The 23,786-nt window shown below is 27.9% G+C and overlaps 1 protein-coding gene and 1 long non-coding RNA gene across 2 annotated transcripts in view; one reads left to right on the top strand and one right to left on the bottom strand.

The window, feature by feature from the left end:
* The window catches only part of Eph (Eph receptor tyrosine kinase), a 77,890-nt gene that overhangs the window by 8,198 nt on the left and 45,906 nt on the right, over window positions 1-23,786 (bottom strand). The window contains exons 2-9 of the mRNA XM_075824451.1: window positions 6,662-6,741; window positions 6,376-6,556; window positions 6,141-6,289; window positions 5,554-5,884; window positions 4,852-5,007; window positions 4,468-4,770; window positions 3,138-3,188; window positions 512-762 (exon numbers count right to left, since the gene is read on the bottom strand). Coding sequence (XP_075680566.1) covers window positions 512-762; window positions 3,138-3,188; window positions 4,468-4,770; window positions 4,852-5,007; window positions 5,554-5,884; window positions 6,141-6,289; window positions 6,376-6,556; window positions 6,662-6,741 — 1,502 coding nt within the window. The remainder of the gene's footprint in view (window positions 1-511; window positions 763-3,137; window positions 3,189-4,467; window positions 4,771-4,851; window positions 5,008-5,553; window positions 5,885-6,140; window positions 6,290-6,375; window positions 6,557-6,661; window positions 6,742-23,786) is intronic.
* On the top strand, window positions 13,047-13,820 carry LOC142644992 (uncharacterized). The gene is made up of 3 exons (XR_012846196.1): window positions 13,047-13,249; window positions 13,346-13,602; window positions 13,746-13,820. It is a non-coding gene; the product is annotated as an uncharacterized LOC142644992 (long non-coding RNA).

Here is a 23,786-nt window from a genome sequence, read left to right as displayed (position 1 = left end):
TTGTCAAGAAAAAAAAACACGCCACATTACAATCCAAAATCATTGAAAGAAAAAAAAATGAATTATGAAGATGATGAAATTAAAAATTAAACAATCAATTTAGGTGGAAAAAAACAGAATCTCAACATCTTCCATATTCTTTTGACAAACACACACACACACACACACATAAACAATTTATTGGATTTAAAGTTAGTGAAGCATTTCAATTTCATTTATTCTACGATGTTCAGTGGTGAAGTGAAATGAAAAATTTTAACTAAAATAGATTTGTCTAATGGTCAGTATCGGATGGCTCTAATGTACCGATGGAATACTTGTACATTTTGCACAAACAAAGTAAAAATAAAGCAGAAAATAAAATTCTTTCCATATATTCTTATGCTAAACAATTTCATTTTTTGAAGTTTTTCTTTTGAAATATCTTTCCGTTTCCGATTTAGACGAAATTAAATTTGGAATGCCTTTTTTTCCTTGGAAAACTTGTTTCATTAATCAATAAAATTCTTACCTGAAAAACATATTCTGTTTGTGGTTTTAAACCAGTAATAGTTGTTTCAAATTGATCTTTCGAAACTAAAATTGATGAACTATTTCTTTCAATATCATTGGAATGATAACGTAATTCATATGCAGTTATTTCATTTGCTGGATCATTATTGCTATTATCATTTGGATTACGTTTCCATGCAAGCGATATTTGTGTTCCATCTGCAGATGTGATACGTAATATTGGTGGATAGATAGTTGTCGCTGGTATAGCTAAATATAATCACAAAAAAAAGACAAAAAGAAAATTTGATTAATACAAAATTTAATAATTAGAATTCGAAATGGTGTAACAAGAAAAAAAATACAAGTAACATTTGGCCACTGATGATTTGATTTTGTTTTGTTTTTGTTTTTTGCTATCGCTTCAAATTATTCAAATGAGAGCAAATAAAAGAGAAAAAGGAATCGACATAACGGATTCAGTTGAAACAAGTTAGATTACTTTTAATATGAATGCTAATTAAACATTGCGAAAAGGGATTTAACCAATGTAGTCCGAATTGGAAAAAAAAACAACAACGCCAAAAACAACAGCAGATAGTAGTTTTTTCTGGCAAAAGTGTTGTAATGAAAAAAAACAAACGTTGGGACACAATGTGAATGTGATTTGCATAACTCATTTGAGTTAGAAACAAAAAAAAATATTTTCATAAGTCTGTAATGGAATATTTTGGATTTAATTTGGTACGATGGTATATGGTTATATGGTTTTTTCTTAGATACCATTGATGTGGAAAAAAAGAGTTTATTCCTCATGAATCGTGATGTGTATAATTTTAATTAGATCCAATACATTTTGCATGTATGTTTGTGTTCGATTTGTTATCTTGATCAACATTTCATTTCATTCATTTATTCAGATTTTCGACGGCCAATTAATCTCTACATTAAAATTCTAACATGAAAATTGTTTTTCTATCTTTAATAATTTGGAAAATAACCTGTTACAACTATTTCATCAATGTTATTATATTGTTATACGATATTGATGATTAGATGTTAAGCTTATATGAAACAAAAACAACAACAACAACAAAATTAGTCTAGAGACTTTATGTTTCAATCTTATTTCTATATTTTGCTTATTATCATTATTATTGGCAATGCAAAATACAAAATTTGATCAACATGCAAATTTGGATTATGTTTTTTTTTGCCTTTTTCATTGATCATTATTAATATTCTATAGATGTTATGCCAATATTCAAAATCATCATTCCAAACACATAGTGAATGAGAGAAAAGTTAGTTTTTTTGTTGTTGTTGTAATAATAAAGAAGTGGATCAAAATCATAATTAATCTATTTTGATTATGAAATGAAACGTAGATCAAAGAATCTATATGATAAAAATCTGGATTATCAAAAAACGTATAGCGGATTGTAGAAAGAGATTCTAAAGTAGAAAAGAAATGAATTTGCATTTTTTTCACATTTCTATCAAAAAAAAAAAAAAAAAAATAAAACATATAATGATGACAACGGATGACGAATGGAAAACAGAATTTTCTTCTTTTTTACTTGTACCAGAAAAGAAAAAATGAAAATAAATTCCAAGTAAAACTAGAATTTGTTATAACAAACAGCAGCAGCAGCAGCAGCAGCTAACGAACGTCAGTACAAAATACTCTAAAACACATACAACACAATCATCATCATCATCATCATTATCATTTTAGTCAATAAATTTCTGAAGAGAGTGAAAAAAATTGAAGAATAGGAAACAAAACAAAAAACGAAGTCATTTTCAAACGGGAGAATTTTTTTCCAGAAAAAAGTTGAATTTTAAATTCTATATTGCCTCAGTTGATAGTAACGGTAATGAACACAACACAACACAACGATAATGTTGATGCCGAAACAAAACAAAAGAAACCTAAAACACAGTGAAAGAAAAAAAATCGAACAAAATGAAGATGATGATGCCATGGTATTTGTGAGGAAATGATTAAAGACTGTATAAAGACCTCGAAATACTAACAAACCGTTTTTCAACAAAAAAAAATCATCGAAGAGGACACTGAACTAAAATAAACAGAAAACAAGAATTGAACTCGTGATCGAAATCATCATCATCTGGAAACAAGAAAAATTTATTAGCATTTAGCTCAAGGCACATTTTTTTAAAATTCTGGGAGTCTTTTTATTTCTGGTTCATTTCTTCGATATATTGAACAAGAAAAATAAAGAATAAATATACGAATTTTTTTCTGTTTTCAAAAAACATTATTAACATTTTGTTTGTATCTAATTTACGAAGAATTCATTTGTGTGTGTGTGTGTGTGTTTGTGTTAATAAGAATCGAGGATAAACATTATCAATGTTGTCTAATAAATAAAGCCTGAATATAAACACACAATCGAATCGATCATGATTACAGAAGTTTGATGACAAAACAAAAAGAGACTATGAAAAAAAAATTAAATTAGAATCTATTTTTGAAAGTAAATTTTTCAAAAAAATAAAATATGAAATTAATTTTGTTAATGTTTGATTTTTTTTCATCTTTGAAAAAAAAGTTTTACTATATATGGAATGTGCCCAAAAATTGTGGAATGTGAATGAAAATTAATGATGGTACTTACCGTTATATTTTTGTCCCGAACTGTCTTCAGTAATAACCAATGAAATGTATCCTAATAATAATAGGAAACAAAAAATAGATTAGTTATTTCGGAATTAACAACAATATTGACAAATAAAAAAAGGCAAAATGATAAAGATAATAAAGAATTGATGGCCGACAGAATAATACCCAATCGATCTGATATAGGAATATTCATTGCAATGTGATACACACACACCAATGAAATGTCTGTCTGTTACTAACGGATCTATTAATTTTTCCTGACTATTTTTCCAAAATCAAAATAAAACAAACAAAACATTTCGTTTTTGTTTGTATGTTTATCAGAATGAATCGTTATTGTAAATCAAGTATAAATTAACAATTTGTCTATTAAAAGAGTATATTTATTTGTTGTTGTTTGTTCTTTTTTTTCCGGCAAAATGATATGAGATTGGACGAAAATCACCAACAACAACAAAATGATACTTGATTATTGTATTTTTAGCGCTTGACTGTCACCAACTTCATCAACCATCATTGGTTTATTAGGATAAAAAACTATACTGATTGTGAAACAGCAAAAAAAACAACAGGCTTGATCCATTAATTATTCTTTCTTGTTGTCTCTTCAATTTTTTTTTTTCACTTTTCCCCGAAAACAACAAAGAGATTCATTCACTATATTACGGTGAATACCGAAAGAAAGAAAGAAAAAATAAATGTAATTCGAAATCAAAGCACATTCGCATTAACAACATTGAAAAAGTAGAAAAATACAAAGACATGTCATTTTGATTCCGCGATTCTTTTCCAGTTTTCATTCAATATATATGTGACTAAACTTGAAAAGTGATAATATAATATTGATACTCCATATTATATTTAAAAAAAAACGTTAGAAGCATTATTCTATAGAGATTGTGGTAGCATTCAATGTCAAATTATAATTAAAATTTATTGCAATTATACTTCTAAAAACAACAGTAGAATCAAAGTGCAACTTTGATGAACAATAAATTAATGCCTATAGTCTTTTCTAGCTTTTTCTGTTTTTGGGCTTGATGTCTCAAACACCTCACCATCACACATTAAATGAAAATTCTCATTTTTTCCAATTTTCTTTCATTTCATCTACACTGTTTAGACTGGAATTTGATGGCGACTAATTGCCTATAAAAATCCTAAATAAAAACAAGAAACGAGCACATCATTGATAATGATGATACCACTGGATCATAATGGACTATTCTCCTTACTTAATGGTTCAATTTAGTTGAAAAAAAATATAAAACTAAAATTTGCCACATTCACATTAATTCGATGTTTAAAATAAAATTTTTGCCTACCTGAAGCCTCAGTAGTGGCTGTTATTTCCACAAATTGGCTACTATCATAACCGGAAACACCATTTTCAGCAAAAACTTGAAATCTATATGAAGTCATTGGATTTAGACCAGAGATTACAACTCTAGTATCATTGATATTCTCTTGTGAAGGAACATAATTGGTTGATGATGGACAATAATCGCAATCAATACGATAAACAGTATCATTTCGACCGCCCAAAAATTTCGGTTCATTCCAATGCAAAATGACTGTTGATTGATCCAAAAAATTTATTGTCAGATTTTGTGGTGCTGATGGCGGTTCTGTTGTATGAACAAAGAGAAAAACAAAAAAGTTATAATATTCAATAATTCATTATAAATGATAGTTATTTTTATACTTACGTGTACATGGCATCCATTTGGGATCTTTGGGTGCTCGATAATAACCAGCATCACAACGACATTCAGTCGAACCATGATATGATGATTTGCTATGTGCTGGACATGACTGACATAGTTCATCACCAACAATTGGCTTGAATTTTCCGGGCGAACAAACTTCAGTAAACAAAAAAAACAAATGTGATTAGAATCTAGAGCAATTAGTTGGAAAAGAAGTTGGCCCAATCGTGGTCATTATTTAGAAATTTGAATTTGCATTTCGATTGCTCAATAACAGATAAACAAGCAACAACAAAAAAAGATGCAGATCACGAAAAAGAATGATTCAAAGTAGTATGTATACGATTTATATGGAAAATTGATAGTGTAAACCCTGCCAATATGGAAAACGATTACAACAACAAAAAAAAACAATTTGATTGAAAATTTTCAACTATGATTTCTATTTGACCGATGTAAGCAAACGATGGTAATTACGGACAAACTGACAGATGTCTATGATTGATTGCTTAATCGATTTTTATGAAAAAAAATTAAGCGCAATTCAAATTGTAGAAATTATTATGACATTAGCTTGCACACAGAATGATGAGAATTAATCACCAAGAAGAACAATTAAATGCAAATTTAAATTTAGTTGACCAATTTTAATTGAGTTATCCAACCTGATGACAATTTATAATTTTGTTGAATTCAACTCACCTTGACATGACTGTCCCATTGGTTCATATCCAGGCATACATTTACATCCACCCGAAGGCAATGTCCAATTTCCATCTCCTTTACATAATAATCTGGGAATTTCTACTTGCTGTGAATTAGCAACACAAACACCATCCGTTTCAACTATGGTAGTTAATTCTCGGCCAGTAGGTGTCTCCGGATAGAATGCAAAATTGGTTGTAATATTTGGACAAGTTATGTAAAAGATTTTGATAGCAATGATAGATAGACAAGCGCCTTGATCTCGGAATGCAAAATAGACACCTTTTTTAGTGACTGGAACGCTTCGTATTTCGGTGTTTATTATCACCTGCATCAAATTTGATGAAAGAAAAAAGAAGGTTAGATAAAGTGAACAAGATTCATTAATAACAATTTTCTAATCAAGATTATGTAATTTTTCTCTCTGTTAAATGATGAATGGAGTGTTAATTTTTTTTGTGCTATTTATTGTATTTGGTCAAACAACAACAGTAAAACATAAATTGAATTCATTTCCGAAAAGTTCTGTGTTTTGTGTGATGATGACAACTCAAATCATGAACATCCGTCGAATTTGTACATACCTCACTATTCGAAGTGAAACGTCCTTCATCAGCTGCAATACGATCAATAAGTTTGTAAGATTCTGGTTCCCATGGTGGTGGTTCTTTGTTAAGACCATCATGTTCGTAATAAAGTAACGAAAATGTTTCTTTACATGAAAGTGCCATTCCTATTGATGTGTTATGGTAACAAAAAGAAATTTATTGTATTGTTTGAAAAAAATCATTCTTTTTAATTAAACAAAAATTTGTATACCTGGAAATAGATTGCAATCACGCATACTGAATTTGATTTCAATATAGATTCTATTTGCATTATGTCTTTCAATAAATGGCGTCCATAGCCAATTATTAACATTATTATAAGCAACATCGCATACAACATATGAACGCCAATTGATGCCTTGTTCGAAATTTGTAAAGCTCTCTTCAACCCACTGAATCAATAAATAAATAAAATAATAAAAAAAATTACACATCCAAATATTGATTTCAACAAAAAAAAAAAAAAATAAAAAAAAAAATAAGAAGATTAAACTTACCCCAGGTGTCCGTGCTTGTGGTCCATATGGAAGACGAGTCCAGTCTAATGAACTTTCTTGTGTGGTATCCAATAGAACCACTGAAAAAATTATTGATACGTGCCATGGATAGTTTAGGGAATGAAAAATGAAAAAAAAGAAATGAAAAGAAATGAAAGTTAGCAATTTTTAGTAATAAAAATTGAGAAAAACAAATATTATGACAGGACAATCATTATTATCATTATTATTATTAAACATCATTAATTATTCAATAAGATAAAAAATGTAGTACAATGTATACGAAAAAATATAAATATTAAGTCAATTTGGAAAAAAGAAGAAGAATTTTAAAGTTTATAATATTTTTTTGAAATGGAATCTGGAAAAAAAATGGAAAAACCAAATCGAATGGCAATGAACATGGATCAATCCAAAAATTTTTCATTTAAAATCAATTATTTATACATATTTTGGTTTATATTATGGAATAAAAAACGAAATCCATGTGACAAGCGAACAATTTGTTCACTATTATCATTTTGGTTCAACATCTGTGAGATAATTTTAGTGGATTCAATAACGATTATTATTTTTTTTAAAAAAGAAAAAAAATTCCTATTATGAATAAATTATTATTTGATTTAACCTTATATTTATTGAATGGATGATGATAATAGTCAAACTACATTCTAAATCCACATAAATGTGTGTCCATTACAAACACACACACAGAAAAAACTTTTGAATCATCATCATCATTTAAACAGCCATTAAAAAGTAAAAGCCCAATCCAAATCAAAATTTTCCATATATGTAGATTTTTGGAACATTATTGATTAAATAAATAAAATTATAAAGGAATGTATGTGAATGTATGGAACAAACCTCAAGCATATAAACGGTATATTCAATATTCAAACACATTATTTAAAAACGTTTTAGACATTCCATTCATACCATATATACAAATGGTAATTAAAATCGAAGAAAAAAAATACAGGGCAAACAATAATAATGATCATGATCGCATATATTGGGCGGAAAATGAGGATCGTAAAGAAGAAACAAAAAAAAATTACTCTTCGGAAGCCTAAATGGCAAAGTTTTTGTCTTCTCATTCTTTTCATCACAATCATGATATCCCTTTTTTTTGTTTAGTTTTTTTTGCAAACCCTTTATTGTATAGCGGTTATTATGTCGGGGGTTAATTAAAATTTTATTATTTGCACGCTAGAATAAACAAACAAAAAAAATCATTCCATCCATCCATTAATTCAAAAGAAAAAGAATAAAAAAGTTCAATACATTACGAGACAATATTAAACACTAATCTATTGAGTAATTAAAGTAAATACTGAAAAAACACTTTGAATATAATTTACCAATGGCTATATGGTTATTTATCATAATCATCGTAAATGATTGTATACAATTTTATTTCTAGTGTTAGAATACAAATCAAAATTAAATTGATAATAATGTAAATTATATCAGCCACCTTTTTTTTCAAATAACAATCATGATGATGATGATGATAATGATGAAACTAAGGCAAATAGATAAAATGCCAAAAGAAAAAGAAATGTAGTGAAAGAGAGCCTAGGAAAAATGCAATAAATCACGTTAACGTTTGAAAATCGTATTTGATGAAAGAAATGAATGTGAATAAACGATAGTTGTTGATAATAGCATTCATTCAGAAAGAAAAACATAACGAAAACATCAACAACAATAACAACAGCAAGAATTCTAATCAGTGTGTGTGTGTTTGTGTATGAAGGAATTTTATTGTGCATAAAAATACATAATATACATTGGTACAATTCATTCTATTGTCAGCGTTTGATGGTTGTACGAACGAATGAAAGATGAATCTTGATCCTGAAACGACTAATGATTTTTTCTACTTGTTTTTCACTACTTTACGTTACTTCGGTATTGGAATAGAAAATGCTTTTCATCATCAAACTTCTGGCACTGGTGGTGTTAAGCTACTGATTTTAGGCTATGTTGTTGTTCATTAATTTGGTTTTCGTCAACATCGATGAAAAACAGAAAAAAACCAATGAAAAAAATAAATAAATAAAAAGTTTTTTGATTGCAACCCAAATGATCCAATGGACTCTCAACATGGCTTTTTTTAGTTTTCAACAACAACAACAACAGGAACAACAAATTCAAATCGATCCTTATGCCCATCATTCCAACAACAACAACAAAAAAAACAAACAACAATCGAAAATGATTCGACTCCTTGTTATGATGCTATGAATTTTCTTGAACTTTTATGATGAAATTCAATGGGTACTTTTAAGCTATTTTATTAAGTTTATGTGTGGCAAAGTTTTCTGTTGTTGTTTGTTATTCTTCATAAAGAATAAAACCACAATCAAATTAGTAAACAGAAAGAGAGAGAAAGAAAAAAACAGGGAAACTGGAATCTGGTTCAACTATCTCCTATATATGTATGGCTCTAGCATTTTTTCATTTTGATTATGAAAAAACTTATTTTGAAACTCTATGATCATCCAAAAAAAAAAAGGGCAGCTACAGTATTCGAAATTTATTTATATAAACAACAACAACAAGGCCACATAGTTTTACATTGAAATTTGTTTCGTTCCAATATTCAAGATTAAAAGTAGATTTTTCTTTCTTTTTTTTTTGCTTCTTCATCAACAAACAAATAAAAGGATCGAATGACGAACAAACGGGAGAAACAGGAAAAAATTGAAAACAGAGCAACATAAATTTTGAACAAAATAAAATGAATCACATTCACAATTCATATAGCAAAACAATCGATTCGATGATATTTTTTTTTTCTTTTGGTACATAATAACGATAGAGTTGATGTGTGTATGTTTATGTGGGTGCCGAACGAGCTATCGAATATTGAATTTTTATTTAAATCTTTGAATTTCGTTTCCCATATCGAAGAATGGGAAAATGTTTGTGTGTGTATGTATCTGGTCTGGTCTAGTGTCTGATGTCTCTGTCGGTGGTAAACAGGCTCGTTTGATTGAACGAGAGAAAATAAAAAAAAAAGTTTAAATGCCAAAATCAATTTATTTTATTGAATTTTTTTGTTGTTGTTGCATTCTTTTTTTTTTGTATACAAAAAGAAAGTCCAAGCGTTTATCAACAAACATCCTTTAAAACATTTATTTTTCTTTCTTTTTCAGATATAAAAAAATACACAATCATTCAGGAATTAAGAATATGAGTGAATAAGAGAGAATTTACGGAACACAAAAATATTTGGTAATTATTTCAAGCAAAAGAAAAAAAATAGAACAAAGTTCAAAGTACCAATTTTTTTTTTGCTTAACGCCTACTTGGTTGACAAATATTTTGTCAAACAGCAGCAGAATAATAATAATATTTTTTTTCGTTTAAACATCAATAAATAATCTAATAACATAAAAAAGTAAAACACTGACTGGCTGGCTGGCTGGCTGGCTGGCTGGCTGGCTGAGACGAAACACTTTTTTCTATTTCAATGCGCATGCTCGAAAAATGGATGGCTTGCATTTTTTATTTATAAGGATCTTTTGATTTTTTACATAAACAAATGGCTGGCTTGCATTGGACTTGGCCTTATGACTAAGCTAGACTTCGTCCACTTAGTGGACGAAGCCAATGGCCAATGGCTTGCAATGCTAGTAATGTAATAATGTATTTACAAAAACAAGAAAAAACTAATTCATTCACAAGAATTTTTTTCTTTCTCTCTTAAATCCATAAAGCAACACTGGAAAGAAAAAAAACTTGGCAACAATGACAATCACATACCCATGATAAACTGATGATGGATAACAAACAAAATTCGTAAATCATGTTCATCATCATCATCATGTACATAATCATAATCATGATGAAGATGTCATGATTATCTACTTTTTTTTTGTTGTTGCTTTGATTTGAAAAAAATTCTATTTATAATCACATACACTTTAGGAATGAAGAATTAGTAATTTGGTTTAGTTCGAAACAAATTCATCTATTACATTTTTACATTTGAAAAGAAAAAATTTGTAACAGATACAAATTAGTTTCGAAGAATCTTTTTTTTCGAGCAAAATAAGTGTTTGCGTTAAAGAATCGAACATTATTGAAGCCTAATTATTTGAATTTTTGTACAACACACACACATATGGAAATAAAGTGTCTTAAACACTTCATAAATGGATACATTTATTTTATTTTATTTGCCAATTTGTATATATGTAACATAAATCATCAAAAATGACATTTTGACACAAAAGAGAAAAAAAAAGAATCATTGATTATTGGTACTGGAATTTATTTCGCATATAGCTGAAGAGTTTGGTTATGAAATGAAAAGAACGATCATCATCATCCTTAAAATCTACGATTAAATTGGTCTTTCTTTTCTTTTTTAAAAATAATAATGGACAGGATAAACAAATGTGAAATCAAATTGAAGTCGATTTATAATGATGATGATGATGATGGTATCATTAATTTAAATTAGAAAGATATTTATATAACGGTATGCATTAGCTGATCTTATGTTGTATATATGTTTTCAAGACAATGATGAATTCAATGAAGCTAGAACTTGTTTTTTTTCTGTGACAATTTTTCTTCTGCCAACTTGTAAACCAAACACACAGTAGGCCGAGAATATGAAGATAAATTGTAATTTTTATTTTCATTCTTTCTTCCCAAAATCATATGGCAATTTTGGTGTTTGATAAAAATCGGAAATCACATTGAACAGTGTGTATCAGACACGTATTTTGATTTTCCTGTTTTTCATTTGCTACCAGGCACTAGGTTTGGATCGGGAAAATAATCCATCAAAGATACAATCAAATTTAAATGAAAGTCTCTTTTGCTATTTTGTTCCTGAAGTATGATGAACCATATATATTGTATTGACTTGATCAAACACCAATTTTTTTCCCTATGACCAAAATGATTGAATCAAATGGGATGGTCATCCATTCTATGAAATCCCGTTTTTTTTGTCGGAAACAAAAAATTGATGATTATGAATGGAAAGGCCAAAAATAATTCAATTCTTCTAGACCAAAAACAAAATAAAAAGAAGAATAGAACAGCAGCAGAATGTTTGTTTGTGATTACTTTTTTTCTGTGTGATTGCCATTGGTTTGGTTTTTTTTTCAAAAATACACAATAAGATTTGTATGGAAGGACAAATTCTATATCAATGTAAGCGAATGAATAGACTCGTCCAGAATGTACCAGAATGTTTTATAGCGATCGAATTATTTTTTTATTATATCAATAATACTAATATAAAGATTCAATATGACTGCAATTTATCCTCATCTTCATCTCATCATCGTCGTTTTTTGGGTAATAACTTTGTAAGGAAAACAAAACATTAGAAAAAAAAGAAGAGAATTTCAATGGAATATGATTTTGTTGTTGATTATCACGTCGACAATGATGATGATTATGATGAGAATGTATTGAAGAATTAACTTCATTCAATCATTTTTATTATTATTCAATGTTTATATCAACCTGGAATTCTACACATTGAATGAATGACGATACAATCCGTTTGAATTATTTTCTTTAATAAAAGATTGAATGTTCAAAAGAATATTTCATTTATTTCAACTATTTTTCTTTTCGAACGTAAAAAAAAGTCAATGAAATCAAATTATTGAGATTGACTGTCGATTTGTTCCATTTTGATTCAACGGAAAAAAATTAGATAAAGAAAGATAAAAAATTCTTGAAAAATATATGGAAAAAGATTTATGAAAAGAAATAAACATCATGATGTGCCTGCTTTTCGTTGTTGTTGTTGTTTTTTTTTGTGTGTGTGTGTTCCAGATATCGATTTTGAATTGATATGTAAATTTCGTATTTTTTACCCTGTATTTTGTTTTGTATTATCAAGAATTTTTTCACTACTTTTCTTTCATCATCATTCTATTCATAGAAAAAAATTCCGTTTTTCTCTCTCAAGGTCCAGAATACCAAAAAAATAAAAAAAATCTTTTTTAGTTTACATACTGACATAAGTGACTAATGACAAAAGTATCGTTCAAAATTCATTCATTCATTGAAAAAATCAGTGAGAGAAAGAAAAAAAACATCACCAGATTCCAGTATATATTTGCCTATGTATCAATGTATCATGTGTATATTAAAGTTAGCATCAAAGATAAAAGAGAGTGAATAAAAAAAAATAAAAGAAAAATCAAGATATACGAGAATGAAAAGAATGTGTCGCTCAATTTGATTCATATTGGTTATTATATTATATATACCAGATACAGATATACAACATTCATATATAATCGACTGAGACATTGATTAACGAGCTTAAATAAAAAACAACATTCACATTTCATATTACTCTTTTCTTAGCTAAATTCGACACAAGAACGAAAAAAATTGCCATGAACACCAACACAAATACAGACACCATTCGATGTGTATTACCATCATCATTCTCATCATCATCATCATCATCATCATAGTCGGGCCGCATCAACCTAACAAGATCATACACCAATGATGAAAAAAAATGGGCTTTCAGTGATCAATCAGTATATAACAAACATCATCATCATCATCATAGTCAGGCATATCAAAGTAAATTATTTTCATAGAAAAAACATTTACATAAAATAACTAAAACCAAGATTTTTTGGCTTGGAAATTCTAATACTTCCCTATATCATAAAGTAGTGAACATCATCATCATCATCAGCAATGAAGTCAATCCACAATATAAATCGAGAATTATTGCTTACAAGAATCATATTTGAATAGATGAAGTCAACCTACAAACCAAAGCAATCAAAACGGATGATGATGATGATAACAACTTTATGTTGTGAACAATATTTATAAGTAAATATGATAATTGGAACGATTTTTTTCTGAATATCATTACAAGGTAGATTACATTCGAACAACAACAACAAGAAAGAAACAAAAATCAGGTATCTATCCATTCGCCTCCACTATTTCTTTTTATTATTATTATTTATTCGTTTCATTTTGAAAACGATACAATAACAACTTGGTGAATGTATGGAAACAAACAAACAACAACAACAACAAAAATCTGTCACTCATTATGTAGGTGGTGAAAACAAGTCAACATCATTATCATCATCATCAGTATTAAAATCATCAATTTAATTGGAGTAAAAAAAAAAATATAATCATAAAGATTCCAATATTGAATATTTATATCAACAAATAAGATTATGATGAAAATAAAATAACAATACGCAATATGTAATTTCAAAAAAAGTGATGAGTTTATTAAGGAATAATGGATGTTATCATCAAAGTTATTTTAATTCATCAAATTTTTTTTACATTTGATCTAAGTCCTTTTTTCTTTGAAATGTTTTTCATATTCTAAATATAAAGCGAAAAATCTGATTGAATCAGATAAAAGAAAATAGATCCAGATATATTTGATATGGCTGAATATTATTTTGCTATATCGACAATAACGCCAACGCAATTGTTTTTATTCAGCCATTTATTCGATACGAATATTTAAATGAAAACAACAACAAAAAAAAATTGAATCGGTGAAAATATTTTCATTTCTTTTTCAACCAGTTTATTTATACCGATTTGCAATCATTTTTAAACCACTTTAAAACGTGCGTTTTTTTTTGGTTGTTGTTGAAGTGAATAAAAGAAAATCTTCAATTTGAACACAAAAATAAACAAATTGGAACCAATTGACAACAACGACAAACGAAAACGGATGAAGATTTTTCCTTTTTCATCATTTCGATCTCGATATGAAATATTTTCCGCATTAACTATGGATGATGGTGGTTGAAAAAAACATGGTTCGAAAAAAATTGAACAATTTTCAACTCCTCTCCTTCACTCTCTCTGTTTTGAAGTTGTAGTTTAATATTGATGTTAATGCCATTGATGATAAGTATACTCGACAATCAAACAAAATGATCAATATATATCCTTTACAAACATGTTTATTGAACTTAGATATTCACAACACAATCATCAACAACAACATCGGTTGATGATGATTGGATTAGATTAGATTGTATCGTTTAATTCATGTTTGCCATTCGTTTTTTAATGAGATTTTCTTTCTTATTTCATTTTTTTCAATCTTTGTCGAGTGTTTTTGAAAAAAAATGAATGAATGAACGAATCAAATCCAAAACAACACATTGCAACACACACACAATTGGCCAACCATCATCATATTATCATTTAGACATTGGTGGGGATAAAAAAAAAATATTGAACATTCAACAAAAAAAATGTTAAGGCCTTGAAAAAATTACATCGAATTCTATTGTCATGCAAATTAACCCGATGCAATTTCTGCTCTCTCTCTCACACAAACACAAACATTCACATCTTTGAAAAAAATCAAACATACAAACTGGCACCATCATATTTGTCAAAAAAATATTAATTAGATTAAGAACAGGATTGTTAAATTTTGATTTTTTTTTTTCGTCTTATTTTCGCCCGCAATCTGGATTTTATTTTTTATTTTTTTGTTCGTTTCTAACGAACAAATTAATCAATAGTAAGAGAATATAAAAAAAGAGAGAAAATCATTATTTGAATAGCTAAATGTATCGAATGAGGAAAGAAAAAATATTTCTAACAAATGATCAATGATGATGATGTGGTTCGGGATAATGTTGAATCATTCATATATACACACACAAGCATTATTTTATTTCACCATTCACACTTTGTGTGTGTGTTTGTCATCAATCAAAGTATGTTTGTGTATGGCCAGCAGCTAAAAAAGGATAATGATTATTGATAAAAACATATTTTTTTTCATTGATTAAATAAATTATATATGTGGCTATATGTAGCATCCATTCTGTTGTATTATATTAAATTACCGCGTGTGAGAAATATAATATCGATAGCCTTCAACAGAGGTCTCAATATGATTTATGGATTCTAGTGTTTCATAAAATGACCAAAAGCGATAAAACACGTGCAAAGACAATCATCATTTGTACAAATGTCAAAATTAAGAATCTTTTTAGATTAAAAGTAAGTATATGTGTATTTAATTGAAATAATAAACGGTTTATGTTCACTAAACAGACGCTGTGTGTGTGATTTACAAACACACAATCTGTTTGCGTTTGTGCGTAAGTTTTTTTTTCTTTTTTTGGTCAAGATTTTCGATCCGGATGATTAGATGATCACAGTATTAGGTTTTGGTTATCAATTTCTATATGATTAAACATTGAGTGGTCAATAGATTTTCGAAACATATCGTAAAACAGAAAGTATAATTTGATTAGATTTTCAAATTTTGTTTCGATGAAGCAAATAAAATGAAGAAGAAAAAATTCCAGACATCAATTCGCAATGACTTTTTACCCATGTTCTAAACATTACAACCAAACATTTGTACATCTGTATCATTACGAAGTAAAATCCGACGACTTTTAATGCACTTTTAATGTTTGGAATAAGAAAAAAAATTCTGACCATAAACAGATGGAAACAGATCAAACTTTAATATCAAAACAACATGAGGTCTGTGAAAAAAAAGGAATGGTATGTAATGAATGAAGTTGATCATGATGATGATGATGATGAAAGAATCAACATACATTAATAAAAGGAAATATTATTTAGTCATTCTCCATATAATTGTTCACATTGAATAGTGTTTAATTGCTGCAAAATGAAATCAAGAGCAACAACAACAACAACAAAAAAAGGATAGAAACAAATAATGAATGAATGTAATGCTGAGAGATGAATCGAACAAATAATTTTGATAATGTACGAAACATGTATGTGTTCGTTAGTGATATTTTGATTGAAATCTATTCCAATGATTCTGTACGAAAGTTAGTAACATAATGAAAATTAGCACGAAAAATAACTCCAGTTCTATCAAAACAAAACCAACAAAAAAAACATCCAAAATCGACAAAACAAAAAATGATTAATGTTCTGTCATGGAGAAAATGATTCTGTGCCATATTGTGACATAATCGAAATTCTGTTCTGATTGAGATATTTTTTTGGACAAAGGAAACGGATATGTCTGTATAGCAATAGACAGTCTGGAGGCAATCAATAATGGATAATTCAAATGAGTTGATGTTTCAGCAGGGGATGTCATGTGGCCAAATAAAAAAAATTGTGTATGAGGCTGTCATGTTAATCATCATCATTTTGGTTTTGTTGAATCGATGATGATGAAATGATATGATATAAATAAACGGTCATTTTTTTTTGTCTTTTTGATTTTTAATACTTGATGATTCATGCATGAATTTAAGTTGATTAGACAAAGGCCGATTATCATCACCTATTATTATTATTATTAGTGTGCCAAAAAAAGCCGCATATAGTCTCGACAAGCGGTAATGTTGTTGTTGATATCGTTTCATTAGTTTCAATAAATCGAGACTTTATGTGTTGGCCAAATGAATGGATAGATGCAGAAAAAAATCGAGATCGAGATAATTCGGTTTATTCAATATATGTACAATGTGTGTGTGTGTTGAATTCAAAGGATCAACAACGAAACGAAACGAAAAAAAAACTTTGTTGTTAATCGAATCTGATACAAGTGCACCGGATGGATATTGCAATTTTTATTTATTTTTTTTATCCCTTATTCATTTTGTATTGAACCAAAAAAAAAAACAGAATGAAATCGGTCATTAGTGGGCAAACACACAAGTATACTCGTAGTATTTGAACCATATGAATTGAATAACGAGAGAAATTCACTTTTAAAACATCAATATCATATACAGTTCTTTATGTGTGTGTGTGAGTGACACTGGCAATGATTGGTTCGATTTCTAACAAAAGAATCATCGGGTTTCACACACACAAACACATGGCATTAATAGTAGCCTTATTATTACTTAAATGAAAAATATAGTTTTTTTTTGTTGTTGTTGTTGATCAAAGTTATAACTAATTCCCGATTGAATTAGCTTAAGAGAAAACGCAATAGATCAGTTTTAATAATAACACATTGAACCAGAAAGAAAGAGAAAAAAAACGAGAACGAGAATCGAACCAGAATATTGAATCGTATGAGAGAGAAAAATAAAATAGTCGACAATGTATAAGTGGACTATCATAAACGTTTTCATTTTTTTCTTTCTTTTTGAAATGAGTTTTGATCCGACCAACAACGAAAAAAAAAATTAATCAAACTTTTTTTTTGGTAATAGCCTGAATAATGTTGAATAATAAAGTAAAGCTAAAAAAATGATTGTCCGTTTGTTCCAACAAAAAAGTAATGTATTTTTCATTTTCCAAACAATTTTTTTTCGTAAAAATTATGACGAATCTAATGAAAAAAAAATGTTCCAATCAATTGAAAAAAATGAATAATTGAACATAAAACAAACAAACAAACAAAAATGATTCAAAAAGTAATCGTATTGTGGTATTAATCATTTATACGAGGTGCTCATCCTTTTGAATAGGAAAAAAAATTATATAATAAATGGCTTTGGCTAAATAAAAAGAAAATGAACAACAACATCAACATCAAATAGAAAAACAAACAAATAATGATTAAGCCAAGTTTTTTTTTGTTGTTTAAATCTTGAGATGCAACAATTTAGTATGTTCGTGTGTTAAGCCCTGTATTGCTATAGCCAGAAGCAGTCATGCAATTAAGGCAAACAACCCCATAAGAAGATAGAAAACAAGAAAAGAATAAGAAGAAGAAAAGTCAAAATCATAGTAAACGAGCTGATGATTGGTGTGGGAATTCGTGTGTTTGCCTGCCTATCATCATCAAGCTGAATAAAATGACTGATAGGGGATGCACGACTGATCATTATTATGCCAAAATTGCAAAAAAAAATTACTGAAAAAAATACTAAAAAAACATTCAATGAATGAACAATGGAAAAAAACTAACAAACAGCCTACAAGAATTCTTCGTTTTTCTTCAAATTATTCGAGGCTTATATAAATTATATTATTAAAAAAACGATATGCATACAATGCAATAATTCAATAATTTTCATGGTTTGTTTCATTATAGTCATCTTCAAAAGCCTTAATCATCATTATCATAATAATAATAATAATAATCATCATCCGCATCTGCATAACAATCACCATTCACTATGTATTTATATGGATCGTTTCAATATTTATCTATTATAAATAGTAAACAATGGCCCATGATATAACAACCAGTGGGACCATGTTAACAAATTAACACACACACACAAGACAAACCGAATACAAATACACAAACAACACGGTAAAAATCATGATCGAGACAAAGAAAAATGGCTAACAAAAAAAAAAAGACAAACAAACAGACAAAGTAATAATTAATCGTCAGCTGCTGAAATAGGAGCAGAAAAAAAATGAAAAATCAGTTGTTATTTCAATAAAATGTAGGACGAAATGTTTTTTTTTCATTCTTTAGCTAGAATTTATTATTGCATTTTGTTTTTTTTTTTCGTATGTTTCTGCTGTACAAGCATATATTTTTATAATAAATAATTTTGGGTGGATTAATTGAAAAATATCCATGTTTGGTGGACAATTTCTGTTGTTTCCTTTGTATTTCCTGACTATTGTACACACACACATATGTGTGTGTTGTGAATATTCGAACAAAATAATGTCCCGAAAAAAATGGGATAGGAAATTAATGGATAAAACATCAGTGGCTAGCCGCGCATCGATTTTATCGATACAAATGTCCATTCATTCAAAAAAATTACCAGTAATTCGGTAATAATAAAGAAAATAAACCAAAAAATAGAACAAAACATAAAAAAAAATCGATTCATATCGAGCGATACTATCGATTGTCCAGAAAATTGTTCCAATGATAATGATGATAACTATGAAATTTATCTATCCACAAATTGTTGTCTTTGTCTACAACGTTCGATTACATTCGATTTATCGATATTCGATAAATCGAATAAAACAAAACAAAGACGACTTTCGACTATCAATGGCCAACGTAATTGTTGATCAAAAATAATTTCGATTTCTACTAAAATGTGCACGGGATATCGTTTTATTGTTGAATAGATTTGTTAATATTAAAATATTTTTTTTTTTGACTGTGATATAACATTTTCGATCGGTTTATTCCGTCATAAAAAACAAAATTAGAGTATATAATAGATATAACCATTATATTCTGGCTAAAAGAATATTCAATTAGTTGAAAATAATTGAAGCATTTTGAATAAAAGAAGCCATTTAGTCGATTCCATCCATCTATCCATCCATATTCATATATAATAAATAAATACCATAATATATGTTCGGGCAAAAACGTCAAAGAAACATACCTGTAGACAAAAGAAAAAGAAAAGAAAGAAATAAATTAAAAATATGTCATGAATTTTTTTCTTCTTTAAAAAAATACATAAAAGAAACAGGTAACAAGAAAAAAGCCCTAAAAGTTTTATGCGATCTTGGTACAAAAATTCAAGTATTTTCAATTAATATTCTGTATACTTTGTTCCATTTTTTTTCATTATCATCATATGCCGAGTTTGCATAATGTTGATAATTAAAATTAAATATGGTTAATTAAATAAAAAGAATCGTTACTTTTCATTGTAGAAATTTTTTCAAATGAGAAAAACAAAACAAAAAAAAAATCAGTCGGTGGCCGAACAAAAATGGCTTCGACAATGATGGTTATGTAATAAATCTATTTTCATGACAATCTTTTTTTTCATACACGAACACCAACAACGAAGTAGCAAAACAAAACAAAAAATTAATAATTAAGATAAGCAATAAGACATTGTTCATTATTATTGTCACACACACACACACACACACACACACACAAGGTGAATTATTCAGTCGTTTAGTTTCTTCTTTTTTTTGGGTAAATACCGAGCAGGAAAAACTTTTTGCTCATATTTTTTTTAGTCATTAAAAATTCTTGTTTTTTTTTGGTTTGTGAAAAAATTCAAGTTAACGAATAAATTCTTAAAAAATTATAATCATGCATGCGTCGTATAGAAAACACACACACACACACACATTCCCTTGAAGTCAAAACATGACGATGATTGATTTAATTTTATTCGATGATTTATGTAGACGCCAGGTAAAAAAAAAAATTATATTTGAATGCAAAATATTTAGAAAATGATGATGACAAGTAAAAAAAAATTATTGATTAAGATTACCTTTAATTGGTCGAGATGACCACCAGCAACGAGAAAAAAAGTAAAATAAGATTATTCAACCTATTCAATCATTATCATTATCTACATCAAAATGTGCAGCAACCACCATCTATGCAATATGCCAATTTATCTTTAGACATTTTGGGTTTGATTCAAAACAAACAAACAAAAAAACAAACATGCTAACAAGCTGGCAATAGAGAGGAAAAAGTAAAAATTGACAACAAAGAACCTCCTTCTTCATTTTTCTTTCAAACAAACATTTTCATTTCAGGCAAACATAATAAACGATTAGGATAATTATTGGCTTGGTGGCCAATCATCAAATGTAGAATTTTATAGAGAATGAGAGTGTATGTGGATACTGACTCAGTCAAACAACATCAACAATTCAGTACATTAGGATGGTAATTAATAATCGGACAAATGAAGAATTTCAACTTGAAGATGAAAAGAAAAGAAAAAAAATCAAAACACGAATTGTTTCAAATATAAGAGCCGCCGACAAATCGAATAATTTTTGTTTTGTTTTCATGTTCATTATTCAACTTGTTGTTGTTGTTGTTGACAATGAAAAATCCAGAAAAAAATTATAAAACGATGAGAATTATTATAAAAAAAATTCGTTATCATTGAGAACATCAGTTGAGTTGGTTATTAAGTTCAAAAAAAGAGAAAATCCGTTGAAAATATTGAGATAGTGAATTGAGATGATGATCATATATTTCAAAAGAAAAAAAAACAAATCCCCTTTAAAGGTAGAAAAATTCGTGATCATCTTTTTTTTGGTATAAATATAATGAGGAATTGGTAGATTTTTTGTTGTTTGTTACTCTCTATCTCTATGAATGAATGATATTAGTAACAATTGTTGATGTGATCATCATCATCATCATCATCATTCCATACCATTTCATTTTCAATTCCTTTTGTTTGATTCAAATGACATGACTATATACAAACACATTAATGACAGTGGTATTATTTCAAATGTGGTTTTTTTTTGACCAATGTGGATTTTCATTTTCGTAAACCACTAACAAGCATATCATCATCATCATTGTTATTATCAAGTTCACAATTTCGAATTGAAAATTATATATAAATATTATATTTGAAATAAAATAAAAAAAGGAAGAGACAAGGCAACAATCAATTGTCCGTAATAATAGTTCACTAACTACTTTACAGGATTCATTCAATGATATGTATGGGGATATTTCTTTCTATCCACTATCTTTTTATTTTTGACAGATAGCCATCAATTCTTTAACGATCTTGAAAAATTTTCTCTAGTTGGTACACACAAAGAGGGAGAGAGAGATGAAGATATTCGGTTGGAATAAAATGATCATTTATAAAATCGAATGAAGAACGAAAAAACACGACCAAACATTTTTTTGAGTGAAAGTCATAATGATACCAGCATGCATGAGGATATATGTTTTGTTTTTTGTTTTTCAAATTCGTTTGATCGGATAAGAAACAAAACAAAACAAAAAAAAATGATCATCAAAAATTCAGTCATTCTTTCAATTTAACAAGTCGATAAAGGCAAAAGGAAAAAAATTAAAATCTTCAATTCTTTTGATATCATGAATCATTCTTTGCCATACAATACAACTATTATACAATTACTAATTGAATCTTTTACATATTTAAATATAGAATTTACAAGGAGACTTTATAAGAACAACAACAACAACAAAAAAGATCAAACAAATAAATATCTTTTGATTTTTTTATATTTCTTGGTAATCAAATAAAAATATTGTTCATAATACAATTTTTTTTCGCTTAAACTTGAAGTGATTCATGAATAAATAGACCGAACAACAAAAGCACCTTATACAAATAATGATGCATCCTGATAATAATAATAAAATTAGAAGAAAAAAATACCATAGAAAAAAACATGATGATGATGATAATGGAAAAATTGATTTGTTCAAAAGACCATGAGATATGAATCGGTATGTTTATAGTGTATATATTCAAGTATATAATCATATTGTATGTATGTATTTTGGAACAAAATAAACACTCCAAAATGATTTTAAATCATTCATCATCAAAAACAAAAAAAAAAAAGTTGCGACACACACACACAAAAACATTTGTAGATGGCTCATTTTGTTTGCATTAAATATCAAGCAACGATAGGAAAACAAGAGAAAGAAAAAAAAATCTCCCAAGAATCTATATCCAATCTTTTCTCATCATCTTTGTATGTTTGTTCAACAACTATTACATGAAAAGGTGATGATGAATTGAAGAAGAAGAAAAAAAAACAACAATGGCGGCTTCTTCAACAAACACACACAAACAAAAGCCATCATCATCATTGTATTCGGATTAGCCTAGTTATTAGAATAATAATAAAAAAATAATTATTATTGTTTATTTATTAAACTTGGATATTTTTAGTCAATAAAATGCGCGAAACACTACACATTCATAGGTATACAACATAAGGTATAATGATTGATTTTGCCAAATCGAATAACGATAAAACATAATGAAATGGAATTAGTATAGAGAAAAATGTCGAAAGAAATATTTTGCCTAATAATAATGATAATATTGTAATCACTTGATATGTAAATAATCAAAAACGAACAAATCGATATCAATATCATTTATCAATGGCTTCAAATTTTCTTTTGTTTTTTTCATTCATTCATTCATTTCAATAACTATCTCCTATTAATTCGTTTTTATTTTTTCATTACTTTTTGCTTTCTACATATATCCTCACATCACTGTTATTTCCTATCAAAAAAGAAACTATGATTAGTGCAAAGAAAATGATTATAAAGTTGCCATGAAACAGTATTAACACCGAAAAAACAACAACGTATTTAATGAATAAAATGAAAATTTACATTCATATATTATCATCGCTGATAAAGTGTCAATTTATTTTGATGACATTATTATCCTCCTAAATAATAATAAAAAAATATCGA

Source organism: Dermatophagoides pteronyssinus, unplaced genomic scaffold, assembly GCF_027571235.1.
Source record: "Dermatophagoides pteronyssinus isolate colony J.1.1.1.1 unplaced genomic scaffold, Derpt_VIB-CSIC_2022.12 sq0001, whole genome shotgun sequence".
In the NCBI taxonomy this organism is placed as follows: domain Eukaryota; kingdom Metazoa; phylum Arthropoda; class Arachnida; order Sarcoptiformes; family Pyroglyphidae; genus Dermatophagoides; species Dermatophagoides pteronyssinus.
The sequence above is the reverse complement of the archived record's forward strand: the minus strand, read 5'-3'. Positions and strand labels throughout refer to the sequence as shown.